Source organism: Leucopleurus acutus, assembly GCF_964270905.1.
Source record: "Leucopleurus acutus genome assembly, chromosome: 13".
NCBI lineage: Eukaryota > Metazoa > Chordata > Mammalia > Artiodactyla > Delphinidae > Leucopleurus > Leucopleurus acutus.
In genome coordinates this window covers 90212890-90225157 of record NC_139155.1, presented here as the reverse complement: position 1 = coordinate 90225157, position 12268 = coordinate 90212890, and the positions used below count along the sequence as shown (strand labels likewise).

Sequence of the window (12268 nt, the reverse complement as noted above, 5' to 3'; positions counted from 1 at the left end):
CCTCACCCCCCTTGACCCCAGTAAAGGCAGAACCCCAGGTCCGCATTCTCGTCCTCTCCTTCTCTCTGCTGTGTGGCCCCCGGTGTGCCACGTACCCCGCAGGGTCTGTGAGTAGTAAACCTTATGTTTTCAGAGTTCCCCGCTGGTTGCTGATGAGAGGCGCCTTGCAGTCACAGTAAGAACCACAAGGGCTGGTCCAGCCGTGACGCTGGCTCCAGTCAGGGAAATGTCTGTGGGGTTGCCACAAGCAGCACGGGTCCCGGCGAGCCCCACCCCAGGCGCTCTGTGTCACAGCATCATTCCTGCCAGGCTGAGACCAACACAAAACTACCTTGAAAACACTACGCTAAATGAAAGAAGCCAGATACACAGGGCCACCTCTGACATGATTCTGTTTATATAAATGTCTAGGATAGGGAAATTCTTGAACACCCCAAGTAGATTAAATGGCTGTCAGGGGATAGGGGAAGGAGGGGATGGAGAGTGGCTTGTGAATGGGGACAGGGTTTCTTCTGGAAGTAATGATAATGTTCCGAAATTGGATACGGTGATATTTAGGCAACACTGTGAATACTAAAAATGACTGAAGGTACACCTTAAAAGGGTAAATTTTATGGTATATAAATTATACCTCAATAATGCTTCTATATAGAGTAATTTTTTTAACTTCAATGATTTTTAATAAATTGAAAGTTCTGCAACAGTCCACACATCCAGGTTTACAGCGTTCCTACTGCCTCAGACAGATTCCTCTGGAGCCGAGGCCCACGCTCACCCCCGACCCCCAGACAACCACTGCTCTGCTCCTGTGCACAGATCTGCCTGTTCCAGACATTTCACACGACTGGGACCACACTAGGTACTGCATCTGGCTTCTTCCGCTCAGCACAACACTTTGGAGGTTTATTCTTGTTACAGCACACACCAGCGGTTTGCCCCTTAATTGCTGAATAGTGTTCCATTTCGTCTATACGTTCACCACTTAATCCACATTTAGATTCTTTTTAGTTTTGAGCTACTATACAAGTCTTTGTGTGAACATGTCTTCCTTTATCTTGGGTAAATTCCTAGAAGTAAAACTGCTGCTCTGTACAGTAAGTTTACATCTAACCCTTTAAAGAAACTGCCGAAACCTTTACAAGGTGACTGTACTTTATATTCCCACCAGCAGTCTACAGTGGTTCCAATTTCTCTACATCCTTGTCAACACTTATTGTCTGCCATTTTGGTTATAGCCATTGGGTATAAAGTGGGACTTCATTATGATATGAATTTTATTTCCCTAGTGACTCATGATGTTAAACATCTTTTCCGGTGCTTACTTGCCATCTATACATCTTCTTTGGTGAAGTGTCTGTTCAAATCCTTTGCCCATGTTTTAAATTGGGTTGTCTGTCTTCTTACTGAGTTGTAAGCATTCTTCATATATTCTGAATATATCCCTGTTATCAGGTACATGATTTGCAAATACTATCTCCCGGACTTTAAATACTTGAAGTCCCGGTCTGGGACTGTGTTTTCATTTTCTGAATGGTGACTTCGAAGTTCAAAAGTTTTAATCTTGATGTGGCCCAATTTCTATCTCAAAAAGCACAACCTATGAAAGAGCTCTCTAAGAACTTTAGCCTAAGAGAAGGTCATGAATATTTTCCTCTATGATTTCTTCCAGAAATTTTATAGCTTTTGCTCTTAAAGTCTATGTTCCATTTTGAGGTAATCTTTTGGTATTGGGTGAGGTAAGAGTCACAGCTCATCTTAGAAAATTTTTCCTTGTGATAACATAAAATACGTAACATAAACTTAGTATCTTAACCATTTTAAAGTTTACAGTTCATTGGAATTCAGTACCTTCGCAGTGCTGTGTAACCATTCCCAGCAGTCACATTCATCTCCAGAACTCTTCATCTTGCAGAACTGAAACTCTATATCCTCTGAGCAGTAACTTCCCATCCTCCTCCTACCACGACTCCCTGACAACCAGCATGGACCACACTTTCTATGATCTTGACTACTCTAGGAACGGAAACCATGTTCCACAGGGTTAGCAGACAGTGTTGACTAACAGGAATTCTCGAGCTCGTCTTACAGAGCAGCAGCCCAGGGACAGCCTGGTAAACCCCCGCCTGAACCCGCCCTCAGTGACCAAGCTTTGCCTGAGTTACTAACTGTCCCCTATAGGTTACACCTCGGACGTATGGGTCACTATATCAATGGGCACTTAAGCTGTTTTCCAGAAACCTAGAGTCAGCTCTTGTCCAGTTCAAGGCAGTCAAGACCGGTTGGGACCGCTGACCCTAAAAACTGGGCCTGCACACGTGTCTGATGAATGACCGCCTGATGTCAGAGGGCCAAAACCTCCACCCTCGGATCATGCTAAGTGTCTCCATTTTTGAACACATATCCCACGAAGAAGCATGTACCCTGATACGCCTGCACAGAACACTGATTACCTCACCTTTTCCCTACTTCCAATCACTTCCCCACACCTAAGACCTCCCTGCTTCTTTATCCTGTGAATATCTCAAATCCCTCACCTGCGAGGAGACAGATCCGACATTTGTTCTCCCATCTCCTCACTTGGCTGTCTCGTGAATAAACTCTTTCTCTGCTACAAACTGCAGCGTCTCAGCATTTGGCTTGCTGCGTGTTGGGTGAACAAACCTGGTTCAGTAACAGAACCTCACGTAAGTAGAATCTTACAGTATTTTTCCTTTTGTGACTGGCTTATTTCACTGAAAATAATGTCCTCAAGGTTCACCCATGTTGTAGCATGTGTCAGAATTCATTTCTTTTTAAGATTGAATATATACATACACACCCACACCCCATTTTGTTTATCCATTCATCTCTTAGTGAACAACTGGGTTACTTCCACCCAAAAAAGAGTAATTTCAAAAAAATAAATCTTTTAAACTCTGTAATTTGAATTGGAAATATCAACATGAATAATAAACTTTTTTCCTTTCCGAAGATCCCTAGGTCTGCCTGCTGAAACAGCCCAGAAGTAACGACATTCCAGTATCAACTGTGGTCCCTGAGCACACTCCCTACGAAAAGATACAGGCTCCTGGAGAAAAGGTTGATTCCAGATCTGGGACGGGAAATACTCAAATGAGCAGAGACTATCTTCTTGGGCCCTGAAGCAAGGAAGCCAGGAAGCCAGCTAAGACTAACAGAGTCTTTCCAAAAAGCCTCAGAGCCAAGCTGAAAGGCTCCCTTTGGCTAAGGCTGGGACAATGAAACCCTCTAAAAGAATACTGACTGCAAATGATTGAAACTAACTGTAAACAGTATTAAGATTTACGAGTTTTTTAATCATACTCAAATTAGCAAAAAGAAAAAAATCAAATGAAAACTCACTGCTGTCACCAATGGATGTAACTAGGGCATCATCTCCTTAGTGAAAACTGGCAATTAAAGAGAAAGAGTTAAGCATGGACCTGTCATCCCTAAACAAATTGTGTCTCGGGGTAACCAAATGGTTCTGTTGATGAAGAAATGTTCTTTTTTAGAGAAGGATTCTGTAAATTCTTTCAGAGAATTCCTGCTACAAAAATGGAAAGAATGATAGGGTTAGAAAGTCACCACTTTGTAGATGCTGTGAAGTAACTGGCCGAGGGGAAGGTCATAATTGATGAAACCATTAGAAGGACTGATGGGAAACTTCACAATACCACACTGCCACCCCTGACCCCACCAATCGATCTTTGCATCACCTAGAGTGAGTCAATGAGACATACGTGCCTCCTGAGGTGACAAGACAAAGCACTATCAAGTATTCTTGCCAAAAACATTAATAAATCAATCTAAAGTCTCTAAAGATAAATTTCAGTTTACCAGAAATACTGGTGACAGAAAACATGTTAAATGTGACCACAAGGAAACAGAGGTAAATCTAAAATGAAGAACATTCTAAAGGACAAATGGCTCCACATCTTTAAAAAGTCAATGGGGGAAAAAAAAGAAAGAAGGATGGGTTACTCTGGATTAAAAGAGACTTAAAGTATGTAACAGTAAGAAGTGTGTACCTTGTTTGGATTTTGATTTTAACTTGCCAATGTTAAAAAGGAAAATGAAATCTGAACATGGAATAATTCCATGATACCAAAGAATTATTCTGTTAGGTGTAATAGTGGTATTATAATTATATTAGAAAATGTATGTTTTTAATGCCTAGTGATGTACGGATGAAATAACATGAGAACTGAATCTGCTTCAAAATACTTCAGAGTATTTTGGAGTAAGGTACCTTTATCCTACGCCTTAAATTTTTCCTTTGAAGAATTTTTCAAGAACAGTGACCACCACACAAGAAAATAAAGCTTTCAGAAAACAAGACAACATGAACAAGAACCAATGAAAATCAACAAACAACAGAAAGAAAACCTTGTAGCCAACAGACAGTGCAATTGATGGACACTCATTATAAATCAAATATTATATTCAAGGAGAGAAAGGCAAGCCTTATGACTTGCCAAGGACTTGGACAAATAACTTAGCAAGCATATTTGAAAAAGAACTAGAAAGAATTTATAGGAATGATAAAAACACATCAACTGAAGTCTCTTTAACAGCAGGTTAGGAAGAATTAGTAAACGAAAGGACAAACCGGAAGAAATTATCTAGAAAGTAGTATGGAGAGACAGATGGGCAAGAGAGGAGAGCAGTGACACACAGACTGAGAACGTCTATCATAAGCTGCATTAGAGTCTAAAAGGAAACAACAGAGCACATTTAAAAATGGGGGGTGGGGCACAGCTTTCCGACAGCAGGCAGGTATCTAATGAACATAGAAAGAATAATGAAATTAGATAAAACTCATTTGTCAACTAGCATAATAAAAACGCACACAAGAATCACCCATGCAGGCTAAATGAATGGGTGAAAGTTTGAGGACTAAAAGGTATTTATTTCATCTCAGTATCTCCCAACAGATACTGACTTACAAAGGGAAGAGAGAGTGACTACAGGGGAGAGAACACAGACACCACCTTCACCAAGTGAGGCAAGTTCACATCAGCAGCCACGAGTGCCCCGGATGTGATGCAGGGAAGAATGCAGCACTTCTGAAATGAATCAGGAGGAGGAGCAAACAACCGGAAACTGAGGAATATTCCACAGAACGCCCTGGGCTCCGAAAACACCACGTCATGACAAAGAAGACTGAGGAACTGTTCCGGGTTAGATGAAAGAGCCAGCACAGCCCATCGCAACACATGATTCAAGTTACTCTTCTCCCATAAAGGACGGTATTCCAAACTTTCTATAAAGGAACAATTGGCAAAATCACAATAAGACCTGTAAATGAAATAACAGCATTGTATTGATGTCAATTTCCTGATTCAGTGGTTATGTAAAAAACTGTTCTTGTTTGTGAGATGTACTGCAGTATTTAGGGGTAAAGGAACATCATGTCTGCAAATTGGTTTCAGTTAAGGAAAAAAAAATGTGTATGGAGAGAGAAAGAGGAGAGGAGCTGGGAACAGAGAGTGAGAGAGAAACAGATAAAGCAAGTGCAGCAAAGTATTACTATTTGAGGAATCTGGATGAAGGCATAGAAGAACTTTTGTATTATTCCTGCAACTTTTTTAAGATCTAAAATTATGTCAAAATAAGTGAAATTAAAAAAATTTACAGCATAAATAATGTGTATAATGCCCAAACATCTTTACAGAAAGAAAAATAAAAATTATCAGTCCAAAAAAAGCCAAGAGAGGAGAAAAAAAAAAAAAAAAAAAAACAGATCAGGTACAGCAAACACAGTATAGAAAAACACAGTAAGATGGTAGATTTAAACTCAAATATAACAGTAATTACGTCAATCATAACAGACCAAGTGTCTGAGTTAAGTACAAAGACTGACAGACTGATTTTTAAAAATGATGCTATTTAAAAAAACACATCTAAAAGATAAAGATACAAAAAAGTCAAAAGTTAAAGAAAAATATACGACAAGCAATTAACCAAAAGGAGGCTCCTACAGCTATAAGAATACAAAACAGACTTTAAGACAAAAAAAGGATTCCTGGACATAAGGTGACTCCACAATCATCAAAGCCTCGAGTCACAAGGACAATGTAGTTTTCAGCTTGTCTGGAAGGGGTGAACAGCCTGCTCCAAGTCAGCCAAGCGGGTGACAGGCCGCCACGTTACCTGACACCCCTCCCCCCCAGACCCTACAGCTGAGTGCTGAGCCAGCTCCAGAGGCCTGATGGCGGCCGGCCACTCCCGGCCCACTGCTGGCAGCACACAGGGGCTCCCTCTGCCCGCAGCCTCCTTCTCCTTCGCCTTCACACGGCTGATTCCACAGGTCCTTTGAGAGCAGCTGCCAAGGTCACTTCCTGGGCTTCCCTCTGCCCCAGCGCGAATCCCGTGGCCACCCGGCCTGCCCTCTGTCCCCTCTCTCAACTCCCAGGGCTGCCTTTGACCCATGTATCCTCCGTGCCTAACCGGTACCTGGAATATATAAACAAGGGTGCGCGAGGGTTGTTAGTTTTGAAAGACTAATTCATGAACACTGCCACATTTTAACAGGAAATTATTGGGGCTTCCTTGGTAGTGCCGTGGTTAAGAATCTGCCTGCCAGTGCAGGGGACACGGGTACAATCCCTGGTCTGGGAGTATCCCACATGCCGCGGAGCAACTAAGCCCGTGCGCCACAACTACTGAGCCCACGAGCCACAACTACTGAAGCCCGCACGCCTAGAGCCCATGCTCTGCAACGAGAAGCCACCGCAGTGAGAAGCCCGCGCACCTCAACGAAGAGTAGCCCCCGCTCGCCACAACTAGAGAAAGCCCGCGCGCAGCAACGAAGACCCAACACAGCCAAAAATAAATAAATAAAATAAATAAAACTTTATATAAAAAAAAACAGGGAATTATCATTTTAACCTTTAATTCGCCAAGAGGGTCAGTCTGGGCGCAGCTGAAGACACCCAGCCTGGTATGCACGGGAGCACGGGCCAACATTCCTCAGAAAGGCCCCGTCAGGCAGAATTCCCTTCTCTCTCCCACACCCCCTTGCATCAGTCTTGAAGCCCCAACTCACTGCACTGCAAACTATGCTATTAGCATGTCGTGGTGGTGACCGTGGTGACAGTGTTTGGCAGTGGTCCATGGGAGCAGAAGCCCTGCCCAACGCTAGAGAAAAAGGGAAACAAGGTTCCCTGGTTTAAAATAAGTCAACTAGGGCTTCCCTGGTGGCGCAGTGGTTGAGAATCTGCCTGCCAATGCAGGGGACATGGGTTCGAGCCCTGGTCTGGGAAGATCCCACATGCTGCGGAGCAACTGGGCCCGTGAGCCACAACTACTGAGCCTGCGCGTCTGTGCTCTGCAACAAGAGAGGCCGCGACAGTGAGAGGCTCGCGCACTGCAATGAAGAGTGGCCCCCGCTTGCCACAACTAGAGAAAGCCCACGCACAGAAATGAAGACCCAACATAGCCATAAATAAATAAATTATAAATAAATAAATAAATAAAATAAGTCAACTCCTACAGAAGAGGAGGACACAGAAAATCTTTCCAAGCCCCTAGGAATGGAGACTCCCTGAAGTGAATTTGTAATGACACATTTAAGGGAGGGAAGTGTCAACAGCAGAAAGTAGCCAAACTGAAAAAAGAAAACCTGCCAGTAAGTGCCCAGCATCCTCCGAGGAAAGAAACAGAGACTTAGGGGCTCACAGGCCTCAATGCAACATACGTCACCGCCGAGGACCACCTCCCTCTGCTCTGAATTCACACTCGTCTACAGCCTTCTAATTACTAGGTATCACCCTGGTTACCCAGGAGGGGACACCCAGAATATGGGTCGAGGATGTCACCGGCCACAGGAAAGGGACCCCTATGTTGCACAGTTTTAAAATGTCTTGCATATGATATCCTTTCTGCTTTCAGCGCATCCCTGAGTGGGGTCATCCACATCTCTCATTCCCCAGGGACTGGGCCACACACACCCACTGCGACCAGGGCACGGCAAGGGACTTAACTACTCTTGAGTCCAAGGAGCAGCTGATCAGTGACCCATTGTGGGTAAACAATAACTACTTCTAGGGCCCAGGAGGCTAGAATCTCTGTCTCTTGAGAAATTCTCAGGCTATACCCTGAGGCAGTAGAGTACACTGGCCAGGGAAATGGGTGTAGGGCCATCCCACGCAGGTTCAAATCCTGGCTCTACACAAACCAGCAGTGTAACCTGGTCCCAAGAAGAGGTACTGATGAATGCCTGCACCAGATGCAGCACAGAACCCCATGCACAGTGAGCGCTGAGCATTCACACTGGGCTGGAATGGTAAGAAATACACGACTACTTACACAAGATAAACCACTCTAAAAAGTGACAACGGACTAGGTGAAAAGCATAAGCTGGTTGTCAGAAAAGAGGACTCACGTTTCAAACGCCCCCAATTCTGTCTAGTCTCTCCGTTTCCACTGCTCCAGACAACACCTCCTCCGCCTCTCGTCTGCACCCCTGCAGTCGACCATTCTCCACTGTGCAGCCAGAGGGGCTCTGAAAAGCCCAACCCCCTTTCCTAACACAACAGCTTCCCAGCCTGATGGGGCCTCTGGCCCCCTCCGTGTCTGTCTGCTCCCCTCCCCTCCCCTCCCCGCCAACCCGGGCCACACAGGCCTTCCTTCCCTGCTACAAAGGCACGGACCCTCCCCCACCTCGGGTCCTTGGCGATGGCTGTTCCCACCCTGCATGTTCATGCACCTGCTCTTCCCAAGTCTGGCTACTCTGGTAACTCACACCTGCAAACGTCACCTCCTCCATGGGACCTTCCCCAAACACCCAATCTTTCACATCAACCAATGTTAATTCCATGTACAACACGACAACGTTTCCTGTTCACTTGTAAGTAGTTTCTCCATCATTTACATGGCATCTGCCTTCCTCCACCAGAGTGCAAACTCCCCAAAGCATGGATCCTGTCAATCTCGTTCACCACCACATGCCTGGACCTGGAAGGGGGCCTGGCACAGAGTGGGTGCTCAATAAAGACCTGGAGACTGGAAACATGATGAACACTTCAAAGACCAAAGCCTGGGATTTGTATCTATCAGTTCACTCTTTCGCCCGAGACGGTACATGTTGCCCTGTTAAGAACTCAGAGGAGGGAGGGCTTCCCTGGTGGCGCAGTGGTTAAGAATCTGCCTGCCAATGCAGGGGACACGGGTTCCAGCCCTGGGCCAGGAAGATCCCACGTGCCGAGGAGCAACTAAGCCCGTGTGCCACAACTACTGAGCCTGCGCTCTAGAGCCCTCAAGCCACAACTACTGAGCCCATGTGCCACAAGTACTGAGCCAGAGCTCTAGAGCCCGTGAGGCACAACTACTGAGCCCACGTGCCACAACTATTGAAGCCCACACGCCTAGAGCCCGTGCACCGCCACGAAGAGTAGCCCCCCCTCACCACAACTAGAGAAAGCCCATGTGCAGCAACAAAGACCCAACGCAGCCATTCTGGGTTTGAATTCTGTCTTCTGCTGAATGATCCTGGCAGACTGCCTGCCTCTCTTTGTCACCTTTCCTTGTCTTTAAATGGGGCTAAGAGTCCTACCTTCCTATGAGGCTGCTGTGAGGATCAGTTTGTATCTGTAAAGTGCTGAGACCCATGGCTAGGAAGAGGAGACACTGTAGAAATGTTAACTAGTATTACTGAAGGTGTAAAGTTTTCCTTATACAAGTCCTCTGCACTGCTCAGGTTTTTAGTACTTTCACCTGCTTTACTGCCATTTGTAAATAGGCTAATTTCCCTCATTATAACTTCTAAACAGATACAATTTATAAACAGGAAACGCACTGACTTTTAGACTGATTTTGTACCAAGGAATCTTCCTGGATTCTCCTCAGGTTACCACTCTCTTCCCGCAACCACAGGGCACACTGACTCAGCCCACATGGCTGGCTTCCTGCCTCACTCCCATATCTGCGACGGACCGCTGCTCCCTCTACCCTACTCCTTCCTCTCCTGCCCAGCAAACACCTACTCACACTCTGCTCTGGAAACATCACAGCAAAACCCACCACTACCATCACCACCAAGTCCGATTTGGACTTCTGTGACGCAACAGTACTTGACCTCCCTGGGGCATCTCACATGGCAACCATTTTTGAGGTTTCTTTTTCTTTGACTCTGACACACAAGTCTCTCCATTTCTCTCATTCCTATGGGGCTGCCCAACCTCCAGCCCCTCCTCCGCCACCTTCCCTTGCCCACCCCCGAGCACTGCCCTCGGTGCTCTTCCCAGGGCACATGTGCTCCTTGAGCTAATCTGGCTATACCCACTGATACCTGTCCAGACCATTCTCTCAAGACAGATGCCTACCCATGTGCCCACCAGCACCCGCAGGGTCCCACCGTATCTAAAGAAAATGTCCACCCAGCCCTCCGTAACAACTCTGATGGTCTTCCCTAACTCAGGTAATGGTACCACTCTCAACCCAGGCCCACAGGGCAGACCTCCAGCACTTATGCCTGGCTCTGCTGGCTTGCTCACCACCAGCACCCAACTAGTTACCAAGTCCAGTTGCTTCTGACCCTTTATTCTCCCTAGAGGATAAAATCCAAGTGTTTTTTTTTTTTTTGGCCGTGCCATGCAGCTTGCGGGATTTAAGTTCCCCGACCAGGGATTGAACCCGGGGCCATGGCAGTGAAAGCACCGAGTCCTAACCACTGGACAACCAGGGAAGTCCCCAAATCCAAGTTTTTCATGTGATCCTCAAAGCCCTCTACGATCCAATCTCTGCCTATGGCTCTGGCCTCATTTTTTAATACACACTCCACCACCACCGTCACCTACAAAACCATAAACTCTACATTTCAGCAACTGTAAAGTGTTCCAAGGTCACCAACATACTACATCACTTTAAGCCTCTCAAATTTGCACATTGCTTCCTTTTCCTAGGCTGACCTTCAGTCCCTTGTTCACCTCATTCACCTTTCAAATCTCAGTTTAAGACTCCCTTATTAATCCCTAAAGCATTTCTTGGGGTGTCCTTACTTCCAAAACTGGCCCTGTGCTGTGTGTCTCCATACACTTCCACGGCCGACTCTCGGAGGACCCCTAACGTGCCATTGTGCTCATACATTTTCTTGCCCACAATTCCCACCAGACCATGGCTCTTCCAAAGCAAGAACGACCTACCTTCGCACCTTTAGCACCTGCCCCAGGGTGCTCAACAAAAGACAATAAACAAAACTGTTGAATAACCGAAGGGACAAATGCATAACTTCCCAAATGAGGCCCCAAAATCTTAAGACACGGAAAGAAAAAACTAAGAAAATGTGTCGAAGAAATTGGAAAATGCATCATGACCCCTCGTTTAACTCAAGGCTCAAGGTACAGAATCAGCAGAAAAGAGACTGAAAGAAGGAGTAAAGTAACAGTCTGACGACAAGAAGCACTTCTGGACGGCTCAACGTCATCTTAAAGGAGGCGCAGTGGCTTGGAAGCCCCACGCAAGCTCCGACCCTGGAAAAGATGGATGAGCACACGTCGGTGTTCAGGGCGCTTTTCATAAACGAGAGAAAACCCCCCGACTCACCCAGACGGCAGCCGTCCGGACCCTGGTGGCCATCCTCACGGCCAGTTTTGTGCGCCCTGCGGGGGGTGGCAGGACCCGACGGCTGCGCGAGAAGAGAACCGTGAGGGAACCAGTCTCCCCGCCACTCCCACGCCCACGCGGGACCCTCCTGCCACCCCCCGAGGACCCGCCCCTCCCTTCCCACGGCCGGGCCTCCTTCCCTCACGCAGCGGCGGGGTTCCCCAGCTCCGCCCCCACCTACACACACGCGATCGGCTCAGGGCAGGCGCGGGGGAGGCCAGACAAGTCTGCACGGTCCCGCCGCCCCGACACGGGAGGGACTCGGCGCGCGCGGCTCCCCCAAGCCCTGAATCGGCAGCGGGAGATGCGGGGGAGACCGGCTCCGCAGCCGACCTCCCGGATCTGCAGCCAGAGCCGCTCAATCCTCGCTCTCGACTGTGCGGCGCCCGCTCTGGGTGCTTCGGCGACGGGCCTCGAGCAGACGAGGTCGGAACGCTCCAGCTCAGGTCCCCACTACGGGCAGGGGACGCAAACCACCCACCACGACTCTCCCGGCTGGTGCCGAGCCGACGGCGGCCGCTAGGGACGCACAGGAAATGCGTCAGGGCAACCCGAGGGCAGGACGAACTACAACTCCCGGAAGCCTCTGCGGGCGTTCCTCCTGCGCGGGGCGGCTCCAGCCGAGGGCCGCCGGGAGGGGACGCTGCGGCCGCGAAGCGCAGGC

At 47.3% G+C, this 12268-nt stretch overlaps 1 protein-coding gene across 1 annotated transcript in view; it reads right to left on the bottom strand.

The window, feature by feature from the left end:
• ZNF268 (zinc finger protein 268) overlaps positions 1–12041 on the bottom strand; it is a 37946-nt gene extending 25905 nt beyond the window's left edge. The window contains exons 1-2 of the mRNA XM_082852623.1: positions 11792–12041; positions 11545–11626 (exon numbers count right to left, since the gene is read on the bottom strand). Of these exons, the coding sequence (XP_082708749.1) occupies positions 11545–11577 (33 nt within the window). The 5' untranslated portion in view covers positions 11578–11626; positions 11792–12041. The remainder of the gene's footprint in view (positions 1–11544; positions 11627–11791) is intronic.
• Between the last annotated feature and the right edge of the window lie 227 nt (positions 12042–12268).